The sequence below is a fragment of the Zonotrichia albicollis genome, chromosome 6, assembly GCF_047830755.1.
Source record: "Zonotrichia albicollis isolate bZonAlb1 chromosome 6, bZonAlb1.hap1, whole genome shotgun sequence".
Taxonomy (NCBI): Eukaryota; Metazoa; Chordata; class Aves; order Passeriformes; family Passerellidae; genus Zonotrichia; species Zonotrichia albicollis.
The window spans coordinates 46379925-46406856 of record NC_133824.1 but is presented as its reverse complement, the minus strand read 5'-3'; the positions used below and the strand labels follow the sequence as shown (position 1 = coordinate 46406856).

The 26932-nt window shown below is 37.0% G+C and overlaps 1 protein-coding gene across 11 annotated transcripts in view; it reads left to right on the top strand.

Moving 5' to 3' along the window:
• SBF2 (SET binding factor 2) overlaps positions 1-26932 on the top strand; it is a 232315-nt gene that overhangs the window by 159698 nt on the left and 45685 nt on the right. For all 11 annotated transcript variants that reach the window (XM_074543433.1, XM_074543428.1, XM_005494563.3 and 8 more), the window contains exons 17-22: positions 7575-7643; positions 22937-23107; positions 23981-24237; positions 25488-25660; positions 25911-25984; positions 26360-26555. In XM_074543433.1, the coding sequence (XP_074399534.1) occupies positions 7575-7643; positions 22937-23107; positions 23981-24237; positions 25488-25660; positions 25911-25984; positions 26360-26555 (940 nt within the window). The remainder of the gene's footprint in view (positions 1-7574; positions 7644-22936; positions 23108-23980; positions 24238-25487; positions 25661-25910; positions 25985-26359; positions 26556-26932) is intronic.

The following is a 26932-nucleotide window of genomic DNA, read 5'->3' as shown; positions in this document are numbered from 1 at the left end:
AGAACAGTAAAATTAAAGTTAAACAAGGTGAATGTATTAGTACATATTTGGATGTGATGCATTTTTATTAAAAGTATGTGGAATTGGAAAATCACATGAATCATAGAAAAGAACAGTAAAATTAAAGTTAAACAAGGTGAATGTATTAGTACATATTTGAAAGTTTATGACAGTATATATATTTAAAGTTTTTGCTTTAAAATTTAGGAGAGGAGATGCTGCTGGGAGTAAGGTTGCATCCTGTGTACTTGTGAAACTGATTTGGAAATATATTACTGGACTATAATGTAATATGGCATCTATTTTAATAGTTCTTTTAGTGTCTTAAGCATTTCTCTGCTCCCTAACTCAATTAAACAGGCTGGCTGTGCAGCAGTTTACAGAGTATCCTATGTTAATGTTTTGCAGTGGCTGCAGAAGTGTTTTGGTCTGCCAGGGCTCCAGGAGCACCCTGCAGTTCCTAGATATATTATCAATTAATCACCCCCTCCAACTGAGCAGTTAATGGATATTGATCACTTTTTTATCGTGAATTGCAATGTATTCTATCATTTGAGTGTTGTTTGTCAAAACTTTTTACAAATTGCTGTGCAGGACCTTGTATCACAGCTGGTGTAGTTTAAGGTTTGGACAGAGTCACTGTGAATGAAGCCCTGCTGTGAAATAAAAGTCAAAAGGCATCTTGGCATCCCAACCATTTCCTTGGGAGAAGATTACAGCCTGAGTATGTTGAACTTTATTGCCATGGGCCTCATGACAGTATTCAGAAACATGCATGGCATTTCTGTTAAAGAAACTCAGATGTGCTGAGACGCTAGGGATGGCATTCTTGTTTTTATCAGTATCTTGCAAAAAAAGTTACATGTTTTTAGGCTTCTAGGGTACAAAAAAATACAGTGACAAATGTGTAATTTATGCACATAAAAATTTGGGTTCCTGATCTCCTAGAAGTAATTTGTAAAGAGGAGGAGGAAATGACTAACCTCAAGCCTAGACAGAAATGTGTTTATTGAGAAAGTGTGGGGGTTGGGGGGGCTTGACAGCTCTCCTTTGAGTGAAATCTTGTTCCTTGTTTTCACTTGCTGTGAGATCAGGAGTAGGATGGGACTGCACAGAGAAAATATGTTGCATTTGCTAGCTTGTGAATGTGTAGAGTAAAGCAAAAGGAAGCTTAAAAATCATTGAACACCACATGCTTGTATAATTGCATATGAACTGCCTTGATTGAATCCTGCTCCTTATACCACTGTGCTTCAAGGGCAGGCAAACTTATGATGATTCAGGGCCAGGTGAAGACAAACATGAAGTTCCTCAGGAAGTAGAATACCTCTAAAATAAAACTGGATCTCCTGCCTGGAATGACAGCTCTACAATAACTTGCATCCTGTTGCTGACAGGGTGGGTTCCTTAATTAAATGATCATTGCAAAAGCTTCTGATCAGGCAGAAAGACCAAAAAGTCAAAACAAATCAGTGAGGATTCTCCTGGGTTGGGTGCTGTTCCTTGGTCTTCTGCAAACTGCACTGGCATCACTGAGATGGCCATAGAGGGTGAAGGAATTGTGGCAGAATTCAAAGTATGGGTCAAGTCTGAGATCTGGACTTGGTGTTCAATTATTGCTGTCAGCCCAGGCAGCAGTACGAGAAGCTGCTCATCAAAAGCCCAGAGATCTGATCAGTGTTAAACCTGGAAACCACAGACAATAAGTGTGTCCTTGTCTTGGTTTTATTAACTGTGAATCTCTGCACCAGTGTTTAGGCAGAACACAAAATAAAATTAAAAGCTTGTGTTAATGAGCGACACATAAAATGTATTAGGGTCATGCATGAAGGAAGAGTTGGTTTTTGCACATTAATACTTTGGAAGAGCTCTTTACATTCTTATCAAGACAAGAAGTTTTTAAAATAATTAGAATTTTGTAGGGCAGTATCTCCCAAGTTTTGAGTTTGTTCTTGTAGTTCTGTCAAAAGATAAGGCAGCAGGTAGTCAGCTCTGTGAACTTTCTCAGTGTGTCTACTTTTCATCCTGTTTCTCAGGTCCCAGAAGAGTTCTACTTAATAAAATTGTAGCTGCTTCAATAAGGTTTGATTTCACCTTTGTCAACAAAAAAAAGGAAAAGTTTGATCCCACTGTAAAGCAGAGCAGCAGCTGGCATTGATGGTGACTTCGCTAGACAAAGCTCTGTATGAATATTAGCAAGAAAGCAAATGTGCATGAATTTTCACCTAAAAAAGCAATTTTGCTTGTGATTCTAATAGTAATATTTAAACTTTCATGTTAATTATGGGATGCTAGTAAAGGTAATATAAGTGATTATTGTCATATTGGCATTTATTTCAGCAAACTCTGTAATTTTAACTGTGGCTTTATCTGTGAAGTTAAAACTTGTAAGTTAAATACTTTTAAAAGTTATTTTGGAAATTCCAAGTAGTACTGTGGTTTTTCAAGGCAGCATATAATTATATTAGCTATAATCTGATATTGTTAAATAGGCAGTTTATTTACTTGCATTTTCGATTCTGCAAAGACTGAATATAAAAGACATTGATGGTAACATCAGTTTACATAGAAGAGGATTTCTTTGATCAAAACTCATTTGTAATAGTTCAATTGCATTAATTGAATGAAGAAGATGAACGAGAAGATGACTTCGTAGGTGAATGTGTCAGATCTATGCAGCTTATCTAATAAAAATGAAAAATAACCTCATTAATATTAAGGCATGATTATGAATAACACTGCAGTTCTACCTGATGAATCTCTATTCCTTTTAGGAAACAAAACATTTTTCTAATGTTTTGAAGGAATTCCTTTACTGCTTTAGACAAAAGTAGTAGCTTGTGCACTGGGATTGACAGTTCATATTTCCAAAATATAAACTGCATCAATAATAAAAATTCTGTGATTTAGTAAAACCCTGCCCACATAATGCATCTGTTAGAACTGGGATTCAAACCTGACGCCAATGAAGTAATCTGTTGAATTTGTAACTTATGTTTCACCTGTAATTTGCAGCTGATGTTCTGCACATAGTTACATGTGCTGACTTAACAGTTTTTGGTTTGGTGCTTTAAAAACACATCTGACCCTAAAGTTTCTGGCTCTTTTTTTTTTTTTTTGGATTCATTTTGAGCTTAGTCCTGCAGGGTGATGAATGCTCTTTGTATGCCTGAAAATTGACTTCACTTGTTCTCAGGAGGGACAGTGCAGTGTTGAGCAGCATTTTTAACAGCATGCACGCATCCTCCTGTGCTGCCAAAAAGGTATGGATCAAGTGCTGCCATGTTCAGCTTTTCAGTTTGGATGCATTCACTGCATGCTACAGTGATTTCATGTGATAGCCAGGCCTGTGGGTAATTCCATGTATTGGAGTGTTCCTGAAAGTACGGCAAAATTAGATCCCAAGTTTTTGGCATACTCAGATTTCTGTAGATTATTAAAAATGTGGGTTCTGTTTAAAAAGCTTAGTGCCTAAAGCAGAATGGGTTTTAATGCAGGAAGATGCTGTATCAGGTAGCAGTTAATGAGGGAGACTATCAAGATGAATTTAAGACGAAAATTCCACCTTTAATGTTATCTAGATGTTCCATACATGTCTTCTAGATTTTTATCATGTGACTAAGAGAAAGCAGAAATCCCTGAGTGTAAGTTGTTGTTTAATGGAAGAAAAGAGGTCATTTTTCTCCACTGTTGTGGTACTTCACTGGCTTGGACTTGCTCTTGTGGGATATCAGAGGGGGCTTAGCAGCCTTCTTGAGCCTGCATGTCAAGGAGCAGATCAGGGAAGATCTTTTCCTGGGGTGACTTTCCCCAGCTGTTCATCACTAGGACCACACTGCAGAGGGCATCTCAGCTTTGTGATGGTGTACAGTTCATGATTGTGTACAATTCCTGATGGTGTACAGTTCATGATGATGTACAGTTCGTGATGGTGTACAGTTCCTGATGGCGTACAATTATTGATGATGTACAATTCATGATGATGTACAGTTCATAAGGATGTACAGTTCATGATTGTGTACAATTCCTGATGGTGTAAAATTCATGATAATGTATAGTTCCTGATAATGTACAGTTTATGATAGTTCATATAGTTCATTATACTATATAATGTATAGTTCATGATAGTGTACAGTTCATGAGGATGTACAATTCCTCATGGTGTACAGTTCCTGATGAATTCCTGTTCATCACTAGGACCACACTGCAGAGGGCATCTCAGGTTCATGATGATGTACAATTCATGATGGTGTATAGTTCCTGATTGTGTACAATTCATGATAATGTACAGTTCATGATGATGTACAGTTCAAGGTAGTGTACAATTCCTGATGGTGTGCAATACCTTGTTTTCCAAGCAAGCATTCCAACTTGTTCTGAAATCAAGAGAGAGGAGCAGAGTTGACTCTCTCCTCCAGCACCAGAAGCCTAAGCCACCTACAAGATTCCAAAAGCTCCCCCATATCAGTCCCATGTGTCCAGCCAAGCAGTCAAAATCTGTAACGTCCAAGCTCTCAGCTCTGCAATCTAATGGCAATATGGAACCACCAAAGTTTTGTTGCATATTTAAACTGACTGGAGTATAAAAGTAATTCACGTGCATTGTCAAAGTGATGTAAGGAAAAGCATTCTGCTTTTATTATTCACTTGTCAATTCAGTGTAGCAAAGCTGTTTTAAGTGTACATGAATTTCTGTAACCCTTCCAATCTGCTACAGAGTTCAGCAAATGTCTGGATATAGGATCAGTATGGCCAGAGCAATGTGCCAGGTTTTCACTCAATTAGGCATACATTCAAAGCAGTACTCCGCATATGTCATGGTGGAAGTCTGCATTTCACTGTCAAAGGACATTGGATTTTTGGTGATTAATTTGCTGAAAATAATTTTTGTTCCCCAGATGTGTTTCAGCTTCATTTTGTGCAAATTAAGTGGAAAAGCTTTGATTATTTTATGGTATTTGATTTTTGTCTACTTTTGTAGCAGCAGTAAGAGTATTTTTCACAATTGGTAAAGACATTATATATAAGGCAGCTGGATTGCATTGTTTCAGGGGTCTAAATTAATTGCCTACAACACATATATGACATTTCCAGTACTTTGGTTTGTCTGTAAAATTGAGAAGCTGAGATTTCTCTCTTAACTTTGGCATTCTGTCTTGCAGCAACAATACAAGTAAACAATTAATTAGTTCCACTCAAACCAACAGTGTTGCAATTTATTCCTAACTGAGATAATTTTGTATTCCTTGTCATATACAGGAGAAGAAAAAAAAACATAGAGAGATAATACTTCCACACTACAAGTCCATGAACTGCTGACATAGAATATGTGGAGAATTTCATACTTGAAGGAAGGAATGGAAAAATAATCTAATGTGTTGTTTATATGGTGATGATATATATCTTTGAGACATATGTTAGCTCTTGGAGTATTGAATGCTCTCTAGGTGAAGATACATTGCTCAGTTTTTATAAAGATATTTTTATGTATATTTTGGATAAAAGCCCGAACTCTTTCAAATAATTTGAGCTAAGGGATTAAGTAGGTAACCTGAAATTGAGGATGGATTATTTTATACCTGGTTATGAATAATCATGTACAGAAATAAGATATGTATTTCTTTGAAAGCTGTTGCACATTTCTAAAGATTGGAAAGTCAAATTTTAAGTGGGAAGCATTCTTGTTAAGTGAAAAAGTACTAAGAATATTTATCATATATTGAACTAAAAATATGTATGCTAACTTCCAAATGGGGATTAAGGCTGTGGATAACAATAGGGAATAATGCAGAAATGGAAAATTGAAAGCAGCTGAGGCTGTGTCCTTTAGCCTTATGCTCTGAGATCTTACAAACTAATTTGGGTTTGCTACATACGTGTTGCAATACCAAGAGGCATCATTGAAACGTTTATTGAGTTTTTCAGTGTCTATTTTTGTTAGTTTTCCTCTGCCAGGTTTGAAGTGTGTTATGAAGTGTGAGCACTTGCCAAACTCGTGTTGTCCATGCACAGTGAGCATTCAGGCATTTGTGCAGAGTTAGACACATTGGAACCCTCAGTAACTCTGTGCAGGAATAAACCTTCACAACTGTGAACTGGTTGTGTCCCTTTTCAGAATTTATGTGTCAGCAGTTTTCTAAATGCTGCTGTACTTAACTGTAATGGGCATTGCTATTCCATTTAGGTGAACTTGATTAAAGCAATAGAAGATGAAGGATTAGTTATTGAGACATCTCAGAGGTTGAAATAGACTTTAAAATTAAGAGAAGCAAAATAGTCTTGTGATGGGTTTTTTTGGTGTGTTGTTTTAAACCTGCAATCCACAGTCACTCTGCAGCCATTTAAGAACAAAGAATGAGATGGATACAAATAACATCCTAATAATCCATAACATTGTTGGTTTTGTAAAGCAGATTTCATAGTTCTGCTATCACAATTGGCTGGTGCCAGGTTTCTGCTAGTTGCTCTGTTTTAGATAACTCTGATATGTTGAAGTCATAAATGTAAAGTCTGGCAGAGGAACACTTGAGATATTTCAATTTTGGCATTTGGTCAGTTGTTACAGTTAACAGGAGTGGTTTGAGTTGCAGGGTGCCCGCTGTAACAATGATGTTAAAAATTTTAAAATTAATTGTTCAACTGGAAATGTTGGTTGTCCATTGATCATCCAGGACCACAATGGTGATACATTTGTCAACTGTACAAGTATGTGCATTATTGTGTTCTTTAGTAGTGGCAAAAAGAGCTACTGAAAAAACACCTGATCACTTTTTTAAAAGTGTCATTTTTAACTCTTGTTAGGGTTTTTTTGTGTTTTGTTTGGTTTTATGGTCATAAAAATTCAAGTAGTTTTAAATATCAAGTTACATTCCAATTCTGCTTTCTTTTAAAAGACTTCCGTAATAAAATCACGACTTTCATCAGCACAATTACTAGTTGATTTACTTTGGCATACCCTTCTCTGCCTAGAGAGACATGAATGACACACTTGACTGTTGAATGAGGCATTCAGAGACTTGAAGAGAATGGGTTTTCATCTTCTTTTAAAGTTAACCTTGTGCCAAACTTTTGTAGAGGCTGTGGAGGTGATTATTTCATATTGCATAAATGTCACTTCCTTCATGTAGACATTTTGAAAGGGCATTCTTTGGTCATCACATCACTTCCATTTTAGTCAGGTTTGCTCTTGACCCAAATGGAAGCAAACTACCTTTTTATTGTTTCCTAAATGAGGAAAACTTTCCTTGTTATGTATAAACTGTGTCAGTGGATTTGTATTTCAGGCATATGAATGACAAATTGGGTAATAAATTTCTGAAGTGGGAAGAATCACAGCAATACCTGTCTAGGAGAAATCATGAGAAAATAAATTGATAGATAGAAAGAAAGATGTATATGTGTATATATATATATGTATACATACACATAAATGTGTGTTATTTTTACATTATATTGAATGATTAAAGATTCCATTGTGTGTCAGGAGGATGCCAGAGGGACTCCATAAAGCAGAAATGAACTTACAGTGCATAAACTGGTTTTTCCTATTTTCTTCTTTGTTTTTTTTCTTGCAGGATTGTTCATCTTCAGAAGAATACAGCATTGCTGCAGCACTGCTGCCCCTGACAACTGCCTTCTATAGGGTGAGTGTCTATTGCAACCACTGCTATCTTGTATTTTTTTTACATCACACACATTGTTAAAATGGAGAAAGAGATGACAGGAGATACATGACAGGCAGGAAGATTAATTCTAAAATTTATTAATGTCAATGGAAATCATCAAATGAACTGATATGGACGTTACTCCAGAAGGACACTTATTAATGTTGGGTCATTAAGATTGTGAGACACCCCCAGAATTAAATGCAGGCTATATGATGGGTTAGAGAATTATATTGAATTATTGTAGTCACTAAAATAATAGAAAAGAATAATTTCTGATGTTACAACGTAAAAACTATTTATTGCAGTACTACTGTGTTTAATTTGGCATGTTAAACATGCACTGGCCAATATAATACAATGGTCTCTCTAGTACAGTTGGCCAATAAAGTACTTGGCCAAAAGTAAAAGTAAAGTTTTCAGGCTGTGTAGTTGTTCATTTTGGAGGATATTGTGACTGGATTGTTTTAACTCTGTATTTGTTTTCAATTTCTTGTTTTGGTTTCTTTTTGGGGGGGGAAAGTACATAATGTTTGATAGTGGCAAAATACAGTGTGATAGTAAATACAAAAATGTAAACAATTTTGAAAGTAATTATTTCAGAAGCAGAACTCTTGTACTATGACTGTATTTATTTCAATGTCCCAATACAATAGCATTTTCACCAATTCTGGGTAGCTCCAATCCTGCTTTTTGGGATGTACATACCTGAGGAGATAAGTTTAGAATGTGGTCTGGCTTGCAGTATTAAATAACTTTGTTTAATGTGAATGTTGTTATACAACCCAGTTTGGGAAATAAGTGCTTGGTCATTGGTACACTGTGATATTACAAAACAATAATTGCTTTAACAGCTTATCTACGCATTAATAATATAGCAATTGTAAAATGCAAGCTTCCACCTTCAGTCAGTCATTTTTGGTGTAAATTATATATTACAATCAATTTCTGGATTTTTTTAAACTAGAAAAAGATTCTGTCATGTTGTTTTTAGAATAAAAAATGTGAAACTTTACCAATCACAGAAACCAGAATCATCTGTTGAAGGCAAGAGCTATTTTGACAAACTTAAGTGTGTAGAAGATTTCCTGACATTTCTTATTTAAATTAGTACTTAGCAACGTTTATGGAGCATGAAGTGGCAGGGTTTTTTCCTCTTCTAAGTATTTGAATTGTAAAAATCTTTATTTAAATGTGGTTTAGTTTATAGCTGTACATACCCCACAACTGCTTTTAGGGAAGAGTGTACAGAGTATTTTAAAAAATACTCTGTACACTCTTCCCTAAAGTAAAGTAGCATGGTGTAATGCTAAATTTTTCATCCCAGCAAACTGACTTTCTCCCATCTTTAGATCCAAGTTTGTCTTTCTCTGTTCCCTCTGTTTTGAGTCCTTCAGTAGCAGAATTGTTGTTTCACATTTGCTGCTGCCACAAATACTTAATTTGAGGGAAGAGATAATGAGCTATAGAAATTTGCCTCTTGCCTATTTTACTCTTACTTATTTACTGCATAAGTTCTACATTTTTAAGAAGCTTCTGCTTTCTTTTATTTTCTGGTTTTTAGTTTTGCTTATAAGAATAGCCAAGAGAGTCCACATAGCTCTTTACCTTGAGAGTAGTTTGGGCTGTGGGTGCAGTTTGGTTAGATTCCTACCTTGGTAAAGTCTGATCAAGTAGGCAAAAAAAAAAAAAAAAGGAGAGACAATAAAACCAGACTTTTTAATGTAGTATCAGGAGTTTTGAAATAAGCTTAAACAAGTTTTGATTTCACCATCAAGCAGGGCAAAAATCTGGATTGAATATAAAATATATTTAAGTAATTTCATCTACACATTTGTATTTTTTGGTAGAGGTACCAAGATCTCACACCATTTCTCTCACAGAAAGTTCTCTGAAATATTTTTTTAATAGCCTGGACTATTTAACTCTAAAAATACACTCAGGAAACTGTGAGTCCCTTGATGGAAGAAGCATGATGAGTTTTTTAATGTGCCTGACCTGAATTAAAAATTAAAATAACCTGACTATTAACTTGCAAAAGCCAGCTGTTAATACATAATAGAAAAAGAATTTTGTTTTTCCCAGATCTAATCCTCAGGTTCAGTGATGGTCCCCTTTGGTATGTCCCATTAGATACAATTCTTTGGCAAAAGCACTTATTTTGGCATACAACTGTTCATACTAAACACAAACTGACATGCTGTTCGGAACATAAGATTATTGCACTGACTTTGCAATGATTAGTTAAAAGTCAGATTAACAGTTTAAGGTTCAGTTTGAGTAGAACTTATACTTTTGAGTAAACTGATTATTTTTGAGTAAAAAATTATACTTTTTGGAGGATCTTTCAGCTTCTCTAGAGGTTTTCAAAATTGTGTCATAGACAAGAGTGAATATATTGTACCTGGCATGAGGCTGTGCTTCAACATGAAGAATTATCTTACCTGTGTCATATGATTGTGTTGATGCTTCCCAAGGAGGAAGCAGTGCTTGGCAGGGTGCAGATGTTTTATTGGTGTTTCTGTTCTCAGAATACCATGTTTAATGCCAGCAGCCTGTTAAATCTCATTTCACCCACCCCTTTTGAGACTGGGCAATGTTCTTAGTAGCCAGGAATAGACAGGAGTTGTGCATCTGACAGTGGCACAGGGTTCCTTTTGTGTGCCCATTGGTGTCATTGCACAGGCAGGACTCCAAATCAAGTTATCAGTGACAAAATCTGTAGTAAATCTAAAAGTGTAGTAGAGTTCTAAGAGTCTATAGAGTTCAGGCCAGTCTGATATTTTACCATCTATGTTTGCTGTAGCATTTTGATGGGAAATTGTGATGGGATTTCATGTCACAGCATTTCATTGTCAGAGTAATTCCTCTTGCTTCCTATGAAGTAGTGTAAAGAAGTTACATGACTTTGCAGTTCCTTTATGGAGCTACTGTTGTGTTCATGAAATGTTAGGTTTCATTTTATTTATCCAAGACAAAGCAGAGCACAAGTGGAACAATTACCTGTTCTTCCTAAATAACTTCACTGTGTTTTACTGAACACAGTGCAGACAGCAAGTGTTTGAGGTGTATAAATAATGAGAAGGACATGGTTGAGTCCAGCAGATAAGCCAAGAAACTGAGCAGTAACACAACTTAAAACTTGGAGGTGATGTTGGTAAGATTCTGGAATGGTTGTGTCATGCATTAGCCTTGAGGGATTTTAAAATATTTTTGGTACAACAGCAGAAAATTTAAAGGAGGGAGCAAGCTGGCATGATGTAACCCATCTTGTCTTAATGCCTTTGCTTATTTAAAAACTAGTCTAGGGTATTTCTACACAGATCCAATTAAAATTACAAGAAACATCACGCTGTGTACAGCGTGCTAGGAGCTCTTGGGATGTCTGGTGAAATTTCAGAATTCTCCCTGAAGTCTGGTGAGTGATCTATTGTGAAACTTGATCAGGCAGGATTTGATCACACTCTAAGTCAGAGCTGATGGGATTAAAGTCATAGACAGGAAGTCAGCACTGGTTGCATTTTTGTGGCCTGGAGTAATAATTGAATTTTTCTAGAAAAAATAGTCCCAATGCTTTTTAAAAATTTTAAATATTGGACACAAGCTGTTAGCAAAATGTGACTCATCAGTGACAGTGGACTTTGGTGTGTACTGTTAATGTCACAAAAACAAACAAATTTTTGCTTCTGGGTTAGGAAAAGGTTTTAGTTTACCATTAGTAATACCATTGGAATTTTGTTTAAAATTGAAACAATATAAATAAAATGTATTTATATGTGAAGATAAAAGAATTTTTCCATGTTTTCATGGTACCAGTGACCCATGCCTAATTGGTACGTGCTCACTTCTTCTGTGTATAAAGTGGAAATGCAGTATTCCTTGGTACTGTGGAAAAGAGGTCTTGTTCTGCGTGGGGGAAGAGAGGAGGAGAGGAAAGGGACTTGTTTTAATCATGTTTTCCTTGCATTAACTCATCCAGGAAGAGTTTGGTGCTTGCACAACCAGTGCTGTCCCATCCCCAGGCTTTGGGCTCGCTGTTTGTGCCTGGCTCCCTGCCAGGCTGGCAGGATGTGGTGAGCCCCATGCTGCCTTTCTGCAGGCTCCAGGGCAGCCAGGCAGGAGCAGGGCAGGCTCCAGTTCCAGCCTGTCCTGGGCAATGACAGGGAGAATGGCACAGCAGCACAGCTGCCACCCCAGGGTCCCCAGTGCTGCCCCTCCATCTGCCCTCCCTACGGCTCAGCCGATCCCTGGCGCTCTGGTCAGTCTCTCTTGCATCCCTCACCCACTGAATGTTAGACAAACAAATGTTAGACACAATTGTGTTCCCCTCTCAACATGATTGTGCAGATTATAGTAAAATTTTCCACCTCTCATGGATCTTTTCCAAAATTTTATGACTAAAATGTTGTGGTTAAACTGTGTATGGTCATTTGTGTTCCCATACCTTTCTACCACATTGCACAGTCCACAGTAACGCACTTGCAAATTTTCTGTTGTTTGGCATTCAGAAGTGTTTGAATAAAGGAAATATCACCATAAAAATGTACTAGTCTAAGAGTAAAGTTTTCTCTGTGTAGATGTTATGAATGGGGTTCCACATTTATAGACAAGCATTTCTTTAAATGGCAGTATTCAGAGCAGGATTATTTTTCAGAATCATAGGTTAATTAGAAAGTGAGAAATGAATTTAAATTTCTGAGTCAGTTGTTTTTAATGGTTTGCTGTATTGCTGATCTAGTTTAGGCAAAAAAATAACCCAAATGCAACAAAATTTCTCTCAGTTTGGATGTATTACATTCAAATTGACATTTGTCTTTTAGCAAGATGCACTGGAGACTACTTTTGAATTTTTATGTGTCTAAATTATGTAATTCTTGGGAGGGAGAGAGGGAAAAACTGATTTTTTAAATTGATTATTTTTAATGCTTCTAAGCCACAAAATTTCAAATAAAATTTCAGTTGGATACTGATGTGAATTTTTTTGTAGAGTTTGAAATGGAATGAGAGAAATGAGTCTGCAGCTTTGCAGACTGGGGCTGGCTGAACTCCTTAGGAATGGCATCATTGGGCTGTTCATCTGCATGGCTGTCCATTTTTCATTTGTACTCCATGTTCCTGTACTTTTGTTGAAAAGGAAAGAGAATTACGTAAAATCAGAGACTTTTTGAGAGTTTTTAAAAAAACAACATTTGGTCTAAATAATTTAACTTAAAATCTTTGAATATAGTACAGAACTTTTATTCAGGTCATCTTAAGAATTATCCTGGCAGCATTTTTGTGAAGAAAAGGATTTTAGTCCAAGGGATTTCTTTATAATCTTCAAGGAGAATACAAAATTGTGAGTTAAGTAAGAAGCTAAATTAATAAGAAAATGTGAAACTGGAAGTATTTTGTGTTAATGCACCAATAGATATCATTTGAATGCTTTCCGTAGTGAATTATATGTGTTTCGCATAGCACAGTAATAAAATGAAAGCAATTTGAGTGTGTACTTCCCTAGCTGAAATGGATTACCAGGTTTCAGTAACAGTTATGGCAGATACTCAATGGAAGAAAGCCTTTACTCCTTGAAATGCCTCCTGAGTAAATGAGTGCTCAACTCCAGAGCCTGGAGCTGGGTGTAGGAGGGATTCCCAATTTCATGGATGAAGGCTTTCTCTGAAGATTGGAGGCAGAACTAGTGAAATTCAGAACAGTTTATAATATTTTAATCATTATCATGACCCCCCCCCACTTCCAAGAGAGACCCAATTCAAGGTTAATTATGTAACAGAAGCTTCATAATTTGAAATGTGCTCTTTTGTTGTGTAGCAGCAGCTGTGAAGTCACAGGGAAGATACTCCACTCCATGAAAGGCTCATAGGGAAAATCTGTGGTGATGGGTGAAGAATTGATTGCATTTTTGTGTCATTGTCAGGCAAATTTTACAGTTAGTATCAGCTGGAATCTGTGGAATATTGGGAAACAGTGGCATAATTTGGTACTAACATTATCTGTGTTACTCAATGACAATATTACATTAGTGTATATTTTAGAATTTGTGTAAATACCAGGGAATTGCATAAAGCTATTGGATGATGCAGGTAATTTAAAAAGCAAAATTAGTGGGGTTTTTTACATTTAACATGAGTTTTGATTTTTAACTTTAATTTCTGCACAACTGTGATTGTCCCAAGTAATTCTCATAATCAGCAGCATGCTTTTAGCCTCCTAGAAAGCTAGGAAGACTTTCTGTAATATGTTAGCTGTCTACCCTGAAATATTTTCATTCTTGCACCTAGTTATTGTGCTTCCTTCTAAAACTTTCTGGTGTGCTTGGATTAAAATCACTTCTACTTTAAAATTCTTCACTCTTGAATTGCTGGCGTTAATTTAGGAAACTCCCATCGTGAAAGACTTCCTTTATTGTCTTGGCAAGGAGTTTTGTCTGCTTCCATTAATTTTCTTTTTGTATCTCTATTCTGCCAGTTCTGATACTATCTTAGTCTATGGAAATGTTTTTGTGACTGAAATAGTATTAAGTAACATTATTTTTAGTACTAAAATTATTTTATTTATCATTCTCAGAATGCTAATCCCTGTAATATAAAAATACATTAACTTGCCTGCTTAAAAGGAACATGGATGTATCATGTAATGGATAATAGAGAATAAGCTGAACCACAAAGGAACGTTTACAACATTATCGAGTGTCCATATGAGCATTATTTACATTCCTGGAAAATCCAGGAGCCTTACTTGTGGACCAGAACTGCTGGTGTTGCTTTTTTACAAAAGAACAGAAAAATGAAGATACTTAGCCTCAAGAGCTTACAACAAGTATTTGAAGTAAGTGATAATACTTGAAGCCAGTTTGAAGAATTGGAAGGAAGCTGTGGAGTCATCATTATTGCTCATGATTCATGACAGTCATCATTATTCATAATAATCATTACTCTTGGTGATTCTGTGCACCAGTAGGTTAATTAGGGCTGGAGTTTTAATAGACATGACGTAAAAGCAGGGTTTTATTGACTTCTGAGAGAGAATAATGTGGTTACTTGGCAGGTGCTTATGAATATGAGTGGGGTCATGGAAGAGCATTTTTAAGGCAATGGTCAAAGTTCTGTCAATATTTCCAAACACTCCTCCAGTCAAATTTTTATTACATCCATTAAAAGTTCTTTTCGTAGAAATATTATAGTTCAGTAAATTATTTTTGTAAAAGCAAACATATTTCTCATGTTAAAACAGGAATCTGAGGATTCTTGTTAGAAATGATGGAGTGTTTTTGCCTTACCCCTTACTAACACAGGCACCCAAATGTCATCCCTGATCCTTAAGATTTTAACTTGTGCACTCTGCTTCTGATAGATACATAATACATGCCTGTAGAATACATTTTATGTCTTTACAGTAGAGAATATCTCACTTCCAAAATTATTTTTAGGTGAGGGAAAAAGAAATTAAACAGGAAAGTATAACACAACAGGTTAGCATGCTAATAGGAGAGACTGACTGGAGAATGTTTATAACATGTGTCTTTACAAGGAATTTAGGAAATCAATTACTGTGGTAACGTTGCTCTGTTCAAGAAGATGGCTTTCCCAGAATGATAACATAATGGAAAACCTAATTTAGCAATCTGTAGTTCCTTTCCTTAGTGGTTTGTGGGAGGCAGTACTTGGTCAGGAAGAAAAAAAAAGGAAATTTCCCCCAGTTAAAATGAGACATAATGATGAATTGTGTAGTAAATTGTGTGTTAATGAGGGACTGACCCACTATTGCCTGGAATAAGGAGAAATCTTTCTGTTGCATTTCCTCAATATTGAATCACATCATTTATAACTGATTTACATAACTCTGGCTTAAGAATTTTGAGTTGTTGTTGCCCATCTCTTTACGTTGTTACTTCTAGGGGGGATTACAGTGTTACAGAAATTCTGATTCACTTCGAATTTTCACCCTGAAAGAATTTCTGGTGGCTTAATTAAAATCTAGTAAAGCTTCTGAGCTTAATGTGAAGGAATGTAAATGAAGTAACAGAGTTCCCCCTGCGTTTTCCATACGTGTAAGTTCAGCTTTGCCTCCTCATCGCCACGTCCTTATCCCAGTAGAATGGAACTTGCTGCATGAAAACACAATTTCCTTCATTGAGTTCCATCTCATTGTGGCATTATTCTCTGTCATGACTTGAGCACCACTATTTTATGTTTCCATGAGAGAACAAATGCTTACAGATGGTAAGGGAGAGAAATTGCTGGTATATTTGTGTGTATTGCCTGCTGCTCTGTGAATGTCTCAGTTGCCATCCTAGATAGCTCATCAACAATTTAAACTGAGTGTGACCAAAGAATTGATGTGTCACAAATGCTTTTCTTCCATACACAGCCAAGTGATTTAAGCCCATAATCAGAGTTTTTATCTCCTACTCTTGTTTTCATCCATATCCCTGCATATTTTTTTCCATTTGCTGCTTCTGTACCCTTCATGATGGTACCTGCAGTTGGAGTTCTTGGTAGGATGCTCTTCTTGATTTCCTCTGATTAATCACAGCCCTCTAAACTTGTGAATACCCATTAGCTCATTATCATGAGTTCATAACTCTGTGCCAGTGAGAATTCACAGGGCAGGTGTGTGGCTCTCCTCTTCCTCATGCGCTGCACGTGCCCAAACTGCACCTAATGTCTGGCAGAACTGACAGATAATATCCTGCTCTGTAAGGCACTTCCATTCAGCACCTCCACAGTAATTTTCTTTGTTGGTCAAACTGGATTTTGATTGGTCTCTCAAATGACTTAGCTCAGAGTGCAAGTTCAGTTTTCTTGTTCTTACTTTCAGAATTCTTCATAGTGTTGTGGTTCCTGATTTTGCTCATCCTCTTTCTTTCACCTGATCATGTAGTATATATATCATTTATAGTGCCAAGATGATATCTACTACTGTTCAAATTTTATGAATTTGCGATATATATTCTGTATTGTACCCTTACACCTTTCAAATTTGCTCATCCTGTTCTTGAGATCTACTTGAGGACTATTGTTTTAATAGTTCCTTCAGATAAGGAAATGCTACATACTGAGCGAAATTCAGAAATAATTTGACCAGGGTAGATAGAGAAAGCTCCCATAGAAGAGGGAAAATAGTAATTAAAGAGCCATTAGAATGAAGTGATGGAAGAACTTAAGTCGTTACTTTATTACCACCTTGGGGGATTACTTAGATGCTCTGCTTAGCTGGGCTTTAAGTTATGTATCAGGTCACCCGTAATTCTAAGAACCATTATTAGAATATGGATAAAACTCATAAACTTGTGAGATTTACAGGGTTTGTTTATTTCTGAGCACAGACCTGGATAACAGTTTTGTTGCTGTGGGTTGTTTTTGTGGGTAGAGCCAATGCCACCATTCCAGTGCACGTACAGGTGCACACTCACTGCTGAACCACCTGATCCAAAGGGATTCAGTGACTTTTTAGGAGATTTGCAAAATAACTGTGTCAAAATAATATGAAAAACTCTTCAGATGGATTCAGCACTTCAACTGAGAATTTGTGAAATCTGTATCTTAACTAATGGATTTAACACACCAAAACTTCATTGTGATGTATAGAGAGAGAAAAATCAAACTATTTCTCATCCACTTTGTGGAGTTTAACCTTATTTAGAACTGTGAAGTTCTGGTATGAAAATGTAATTTCTTTTTTGTGGGACCTGAACATACTATTTCAGTTTCCTTTCTTTCTTTGTGTAACAGAACTGTTTAAATCTCTTTTTTTTCTCTTTGGAGAAAGAAGTATGTTATAATGTGTATTATTTAATGTTACAGGGAACTTTGTATTAGCATATATCCATCTTGAGAAATCCATGTAGAAATCTGAGGTATTCTGCATGGCTTTAAGTAATGGTTAGTAAATTACACATGACCTTCAGGAATCTGGGATTAGAGATCATGAGTAATTAGATGTTTAAGTGACTTTTGCCAGAAAATGTATACAGTAAATAAAGCTCCATCCAGAATTACATCCCAGTTTTGCAAAATTCTAGAATTCTATTGCCCTCTGCTGGTTTAGTGTACCTGGCGGTGATTTGGTAGCACTGAATTATGAGTGAATTGACCTTCCTTTTATTTTTCATGCTGAAATAATAGTAGATAAACAATTTAATAGCCTACTTTACTACTCATTTTATTTTAAAATAGAAGTCAATCTTGAGTCTGGCTTGGTGGCAGGAGAGGGGGCAAATTGTTTTCTTTTTTGTTGCCGGGATTTTCAGGTTGGAGACGAAACTCATTTTAGTATTTCACCGTTTGTTTCTGAAGCAGTACGATAGAAATCAACAGAAGCTTTGCAGCTCTTCCTTCATGCTTTTATGACATTTCCTCACATTTGTGTGCATGATATGTGTGGGTATAATTTTATACTTTAGACCAAATAGGAAAGCCATCCATTGAATTGAATTTTTTGACTGATGTTATCCATGCAGCACAGAGTTGAAAACATATTCATGTACAATTATACTTGTTGGAGTATGTGTGTGTAATGGCTTTAAAGTGAGAGAGGGTAGAATTAGACTAGATAATAAGAATAAATTGTTAATTGCAAGGGGGATGAGACATGAGGGAGGGTTGCCCAGAGAAGCTGTGGCTGCCCCATCCCTGGAAGTGTTCCAGGCCAGGATGGATGGGGCTCTGAGCCACCTGGGAGACTGGAGGTGTCCCTGTCTATGGCAGGGCTGTTGGAACTGGATGATCTTCAAGGCAAGCCATCCTGTGGTTCACTCTGTGCTGCAGGGGGATCTGCAGGTGGGATGTAGATAAGGCTCTGTCCTGCTGGTCACTCAGTGAGGGCGATCCTGGGGACAACTTTGAAGTTTTTGGGCTTAGCAGGATGTGTGTGGGCGCAGCATGGATGTGCCTGCAGCGCTGGCTGGTGGAACATGTTAACATGCAGAATTTGGTTTGCATCTCTTGGCAGGGATGGCTGCAGTAACTGGTACCTGCTGCTGGTGTGCAATAGGTGCTGACTGGATGTTTATCTAAGCAGGGACAGGGAGCAGCTCTTTAAATTAGCAGTGCACTGTGTCCTGATGACCTCTAAGCCTGCAGATTCCAGGGATAAGTGTACCCAGTAGAGGAGGGTAGGAGCTTGGGCATGCAAAGGTGCTGCATTGGCTTCCTCAGAGAGGTCAGATGGTGACCACAGCCAGTGATTCCTCCAGGAGCTGAGGAGGAAGCTCCTCTTTGCCTTCAGCAGCATCCTCCTCACTTGTTCTGCTGCATTTTCTCAGCTGATTATCCTAATCAATAATTCAAACTGTCAGTTGGACACAGAAAGACACTTTATTTCTGTAGTAAACTGGATTTCTCTAAAAAACAGTGCACTGTTGAGTTTGGCCCTTCATTTCCATAACTGAGACAAAAAAGCAGTTAGGTATATTCATATTTGGGGTTTTATTCTTTTTGATTTGAAAATCACTTTTCAACTACACAATCAATAGCTAGATCCTCTGCTTTGCTATAATAAAATTCCTTCTTTAAGCTTTTGTGGTGTAAAGGGTAGTAACTGCTGAGTGACCAGCACAACACATGCTTTTCTTTATCTGAAACAAGCAGTCTAGATAATTTAATGTTACAGAGACATTATTTGAGGGCTTGGACCCTCCAGCAAGTTTGGGAGTCTTGGAACTGTTGCGTGTTTCTTACTGAGTTGCAAATATCATTTTTACAATCAGGAGTATTCAGTGTAGGGAACTTGGAAAAAATTCTAGGCAGGTGTTACCCAGTACCTCTCAGTAAGGTGGAAATAATGGCAAGATAATTCCTGAATTCAGGAAGTTGCCTGTATTGTCTTACATAGCAAGTCCCAAATCCACTTTGTGTTCTCACAAACTGTAGTATGTAATTTATTATTTTGATAGGGGTAAGGTCTGTTTCATACAGAACTTGGGAAGGGAGCATTTGGGGGTTTTAAGTTTCATTAATCTGTTTAAAGGACTCAGTGTCCTTTGCAGAAGTTGACTGATTTTCTGCTGGTTGTTATAATTTACACCTCAATGCTCTTTCTGTCATACTGACGGCTTTAGAATAAGGACTTCATCAGTTCAGAACTATTTTTATTATTTTCTTCTGGGGTCTCTTTTAAGCTCTCAGTCCCTAAATCTTCCCTTACAAATAGGAAATTCTTTTGCTGCCCCCTGCATTCATGCTGTCTGGCAGGAGTGAGTTACTGGGACAGAGGGAGAGCACAAATATCAGTATAGTTTAGCTGCCCTGTGGAGAGCTAGGTGAAGATGTGTTTTATATATGTAGTATTTCATGATGGAAAACCCCAAACTACTGTTCTACTTAAACTGGAGAAATTCTGAGCAAATTCTTTGGAGTGCAGCAGTAAACATTGGGGCCCTTTTGATGTTTTAGGTGAGTTTCCATTCTAGGGAAATGGGCTGACTAAGCACTCTCAGCATAGAAAATATAGACACTGCAAACTTCATGGAATGCTTGTGTTTGTACCAAGAGTATTTTTAGTGCATGGGTTTAGGCTGCACAGAAACAACATTGTGCTTCTTGAGGTTGGTATTGTTACTGCTTTTTTTACAAACAAACTAACCCAAACAAGCAGAGAATCCAAAGTGATTTTGCCCAAAATAACTGGCAGAGCCAGGAACTGCAAGTCCTGATTTTGATTCTGTGCTCTGGCCACTATCAGGTTTTGCCATTTGTTTCAACACATGCAGGTGATGAGAAGGATAATATTTATGATCACTGGGCTTTTTTTGATGTGTTTTCTTTCATGCTTTTGTAAACAAACTTTTTTTTATTTGGTCTAGGAGTTGTTATTATCAGTGTTGATTTACGTTATTATATGTGAACATAAATCTCCATTGTTTAAAAATTATGTTTTGTTCATGGTTTTAAATTATGAGCACAGGAAGAGCTTCTAAAAGTCCCTCAGCTTTCCTGTCATGTTTGTCCCCATGTGAAAATCATTTATCCCATTTTTATTTCTTTAGACCCACTTTTAGGAGCTTAAACTTCTTTTTGAGTTTGTGTCAAAGATCACCCCTTTTCTACCCAGTTTACCCAATTAGCTGATGTGGGTTGAGTCATCAAAGGCAACTGAAGATGTTGACAGCCAACTCACTCCTTTGTGTGCATTTACTGCACAAATTGACATGAGTTAACCCTACCAACTAGCTAGGCTTGAGCAGTCTTTTTATTTCCTTTCTCCTTTTGGTTTTCTTTCCCCTTTTTCTTTTCTTTCTTTCCCCCTTTTACCTTCCCCCTCTTCTTGACATTCATACTCCCTTTTTGCAGACCTGTTGTGACTGGGAATTCAGTCCCAGTGAAAAAACAAATAATAAATCAAAGTAAAAGTCATGACATGGCTTTAGCACTAACCTTTGCTTTCAAGCTATGTTGTGCATGTTTTTATTCCATGATTTACCCATCATCCCTATTCCTCTGTAACGCAGGTTTTGTGCATCTGGATTTTGAGGTAGGTCAATGATTGAGCCAGATCAGTTTGTGCCCCTGTGATGTGTCTTTTGTATGATTAGGTTTTTTCAAGGGAATGTCCAGCAGTCCCTGCAAAGAGGAGTAGGACACTGTTTGTGCTGACCTGTTCTGGGATTTAGCAGCTGGATCAGGCTTGGGAGATCAGTTATCATTTCCTGTGATCTGCCATAAGCTGCACCACAACTGAAACTTAGGCATGTGGTAACCAAACCAGATATCTGCTCTCTCAGTCTGCATTGAATAAACAGTCACATTGAACATTGTTTGAGTAGATACAGATTTCTTAACAGGTTACTAAGAAATTTTGATTAAATTCTTTATGATCAAATTAAAATGATTCTGCTCACTTATAGATGGCTAAGCACAAGAAGGCACTTCAGTGGGGTAAATTCTATTAGCATGCCACATAGCCTTTCCTCAGATACAGAATTTTCTAGAACCTTTGATAGGGAATAAGTACATGGCATATGATCAGGACTTTTAGTTCATGCTGTGCTTGGAGGAGCCTAGTAAAGAAAACACAATTTGAAGAACTGCAAAACCGGAAATCTGTAAACCAGACTGCAAAATTTTTGGTTGTAATTTCCTGCCCTTCCATTTGAATGCCCAAGTGCCAACCAGGGAAATATTGTAAGTACTGGCTGTTCTGTACAATTCCACAATTACAAATATTAAATGGAGTAGTATTCATGCTCTCCAGGAAAGTGGTTCACAACATAATCACTACAATAAAATCTAAGTTCTAGATATTGTGTGTTTCAGATAATGGGTAGTATTGTGAGTGAAAGCCATTAAATGAGGCACCCGGTAATATACTTTATTCTTCAGGTCTGCTGCAGAAATAATCATAAGCACAAATTCAGATTACCTGCTTCTTTGCTACATGCAGTATACAAGACATTGTTTTGTGGCCTTATTTTTTTAAAAAGTAAGAATATGATAAAAGATTTCATTATTTGGGTCATTGAAATAAATTTCCTTTCTTTGTATGTTGTTATCAAGAATATTAAACAACTCTCTGGGAGACCAGTGCAACCTAAATAAATAGAAGTACTTGAAAAAAATGGTTCATTCATAATGACTAATGCTGTAACAATTCTGGGTTTGTTTGAGACTTTACAGTGATCCAGACCCTTGTGACTTCAAAGAACATACTCAAATTAGCACTCTTTCAGGAACTGGATTTGGGTCATTCAGTTCAGTAAATAACACTGAAGATAACAATTTATTTAATCTTCTGCTGTTGCAACAAATGCAGATTATCGAAAGGACTCAGCTGACACTCAAATTTCATTCCTACAGCTCTAAATAAAATGAGAAATAATTTTCATCTGTTTGAATACTGATTTCTGTGTTGTACAACTAGGTTATTAAAAATACTGTAGTTTGTTGGCAAGGAAGATGTTTTATATTACAAATATGTTCTGTACTGTTATCACAAAATTCTTACCTCAGTTCTCATTTTTCTACTGTGAATCAAGAAGACCATGCCTGGCACTGGCATTAGACTTGTATACAACCTCCCTGTGTGTTAATTTCTTGAATGGCACAAAACTGAAGATAATTTCTCTAGCCCATATTGCAGTACAAAAGTTGACAAAACTGAAGATAATTTCTCTAGCCCATATTGCAGTACAAAAGTTGATATATTTCATATTTCAGTCTGTGCTACACAATCACACATATGCACATATGTGTGGGTCAGTTCTGAAGTCATAGCCTTTAAAAAAATTGAATAATAGGACTGGTTTGTCAACTTTGCACATTTTTTGCTTTCAGAAATTAGCACCTGGGGTTAGTCAGTTTGCTTACACCTGTGTGCAAGATCATCCTATCTGGACTAACCAGCAGTTCTGGGAAACAACCTTCTATAGCAACGTGCAGAATCAAGTTCGCTCCCTCTACCTTACAGCCAAAGATGACAACCATGCAGTGCAGTTGAAACAAAAGGTATGAGACTTTATTAAAATATTAAAGTAATACTTTTATTATTAACTGTCTCCTCGGTTACAGACAGTTAAGTTATGGTTTTTCCAATTTTACATGTTTTTCTTTAATTTTCTCCTGTATTACACAGTGTACAATAGCATGAGAAATGATAGAAATTTACATTTATCTGCAAAGCATTATAATTTGATGTTAGCTCAGCTTAGTGTGGAAAAAGCATTTGCAAGATACCTAGTCATTCATGAATTTAACATCAGGCTTTAGGTCACTAATATCAGCTGCCAGATTCCTTTATTCTGCTTTGACTGTGTGCCATCTACCTACTTGCTTTAAGCTAATGCTAGAATTGGACTCCCACATATAAAAACATGAATGTTTCAGCTGGTCTGGAAGCTATTTATATAAAAGCTTCCCTCACCTGAACATCCTAGGAATTTGGAGAATATTGCCAACATCTAGGCATGAGCTGCACATTATTTCTCAATCTGATTTATGCTTGTTCTTATTTGGGCTAAGTGGATAAGCTGAGGAGAGCAGCTGTGTTAAAATCACTTAAAATCACCACTCTGAAGAAACATGGAAGATTGGATGGCATAAAAAAGACCTTAAAAGCAATGATGTTATTTAGATCTGCCCACTTTGTGCTACTGGTGCATTTCAGTAAACTGCTCTCAAACCTCAGTTCCCATAACTCTCCTTAAAATCTGTTGAGGGTAGTTATTTGCTCTTTATTTTTAAATGAAAATATAATTTAAATAACTGAAGAAATTTAATTAGGAATGTAATAAGTAAAGCTTTGGCCAAGCATTGGGGGTTTTTTGTTGGAGCTTTATTTTTTGCTCTATGTCTTTATATTTCTTTCTCTGTGTCTTCTAGGAGAAAGCTCCTGCAGACCAGGAGAAGACAGCAATGGACCTGGCTGCTGAGCAGCTGAGGTTATGGCCAACCCTTAATAAACAGACACAGCAGGAGCTGGTCCAGAATGAGGAAAGCACAGTTTTCAGCCAGGCCATTCATTTTGCCAACCTCATGGTCTACCTGCTGGTGCCCCTGGATACAAGTAAGAACAAGCTACTGAGGACATCAGCCACTGGGGACTGGGAGAGTGGCAGCAACAGCATTGTCACAAACAGGTGGGTACCCAAGGCCAGGGCTTATCCAGCAGGATGGGCCACAGCTTGCGCAATGGCTGTACTCTAAATATCAGATTGTTTCAGCGTCTTCACTTCCTTTCAAGTTCAGTAGTTGAGTAGAAGTCTAACATGATTCCTCTCAAATAACAGAATTTTGTCTGGGGTGATTCCATTTAAAGGAACATTGTATTGTCCCAATAAGAATTTTTAATCTAGAAATGCAGATGTTGAAGACAAACATGGGGTTTGGTGAGAAAGAAAACAGCAGCCCCAAGCCGACTCTTAGTTTTTATATAACTTGAAAAAACCACTGTATGAACCTAAAATCAAGACAGCATTTGTATAGCTTCTATAAAATCATCATTCCTGTGCAACAGCTGCAAAGGAGGAAAGGCACCGAGGTCACAAAAAGCAAGAGGACTAAACCACAATGGCAAAGGTTAAATTACTAAGGAAGCAGTAGGAGTTTAACACCAGTTCCATTCATTCCCTAGCATGCAAATCCAGGACATTTCATAACAAGCCTTCCTCCCTCTTTGTTTATTGTCTTCATTATCACCTCTCTGTACAAATTCTCACTTGATAAAATTATAGAACACTATGTGAGTACATTGGCATCAAGTAAAATACTATCAGGGTGAAGCTCCCCATGGAGTTATTAATTTCTGCTGACTACACACCTCTAATCTCAGGCATTAGGATGTGCTCAGTAGACTGCTTGTGGTGTATGTTGCAATCTATGAATTTGGCCCCAAATATTATTATGGGAGGCATTTTTAGCCATTCAAAGTATATCTCCCACTGACTTGCTTGCTTATCTAATGCACAAAAAATTTTCCTTATGATCTTTTTAGCTTTTGATTGCTTTGCTCTGTAAACTAAATATACAATTAATGATCATATATATATATATATGACTATATAACTGGATATTTGCTTACCACGGGTTGCGAATACTTTACTTGACTTTATGAAGGGAAAACATAGACCTCACTTCCAAAAAGCTGTTTTTTTCTCTTCTGGGCCTATCTGTGCTGGACTCATGGAGAGAAAATTGTCCAATGTCATCATTCATGAAGTTTTGGCAATGAAAGTGCAATGTAATTGTGGTACCACTATATGCTTTCTGCAAGGTTTGTGAATTGTAATTAGGAAAAACTCACACAGATTGTCAGTGTCTGTTCAAGTGTCACGTGTGCATCCCTAGCTGAATTGTTCACACTTGTTACTGCTTTTATTTGTGCCCTTAGCATTGCAGGCAGCGTTGCAGAGAGTTATGACACTGAGAGTGGGTTTGAGGACTCAGAGAACAATGATGTTGCAAATGCTGTCGTGCGCTTCATCACCAGATTTATTGACAAGGTCTGCACAGAAAGTGGGGTCACACAGGATCACATCAAGGGTCTGCACTGCATGATACCAGGTAGGAATTGTCACAAAGAGGTGCTTTATAGTCTTTTTTCTTTTTCTAATTAAACAAATGCACTTTCTAATTTGAGTTACCTTCAGATAAGTTAGAGTGTTAGATTTCTTTTCCAGGCTGTAATTGCTGTTGAATATCGGATAATTATTTCCTTGGGGTCAAAATTTGAGAATTATCAGAGTTTTAATTACAGGAAAGCTTCCTCTTTCCCATTGTGTGAGACTTCATTAATGGTTATCCTGCTTTTCAGGCATTGTAGCAATGCACATAGAGACTCTCGAGGCTGTCCATCGTGAAAGTAGGAGGCTTCCACCAATACAGAAGGCAAGTGTTATGAAACATATTTGTATTCTTTACAAGTACTAGAATCATTAAATCTTGTCATCTTTTTTTCCCTCACATAATGTTATGAGGAAATATCAAAACATTAAAAGAAAATTTCCACTAGTGATAAATAAAGTGCTTGGCTTTGGTCTCATGAAATATGAAACTAGTAGAGCCAGACTTCTGATCATAAACAAGCTGTTGCATGCCCACTGCTTTTTGTGACCCATTTCTCTTCCTTGAGTCCAAACTCCATCTCCCTTCTTTGGGCTAAGTGTCATAACAATTTTGTTTTTAAGCTTTTAAAGACAAATATTATTGCTAGCCTGAAGTATAACACTGCTTTATACTTACACTTCCATTTATTTGCATCAGCCCAAAATTCTACGGCCAACTTTACTGCCAGGAGAAGAATTTGTTTGTGAAGGTCTCCGTGTGCTGCTGGATCCTGATGGCAGAGAGGAAGCCACAGGAGGACTGCTTGGAGGGCCTCATATCCTCCCTGCTGAAGGAGCTTTGTTCCTTACCACTTACAGAATTATTTTTAAAGGCACTCCTCATGATCAACTGGGTAAGAAAATCCAAACAGTGGTAATTGTGGTCCTTCAAATAGGCAGGATTTTGAGCTGGCCTGTCCACCTATTCAAGCATCAACATCATGAAAGAGTTTTTTTTTCAGGCACTGGAAGCAAGTGAAAGGAAAAATATTAATGAGTTACTATGCTACCTAAAATTATTGCTTGGAGATAACATTATTTTCTTAATATGTCAGCTCTTCTGAATGCTATTTTTTCATAGTTTACCAATTGCTATTTCTAAGCAGATTGTCAGAAGTATTAAAGCGGAAAATTCATGGTCATATGTAATGATATCAAGTATATAATTTCTAAGTTATGCATTGCATTATGAAATCTAAACAAACTTGAAATTGTTTCTTTATCCCCTACC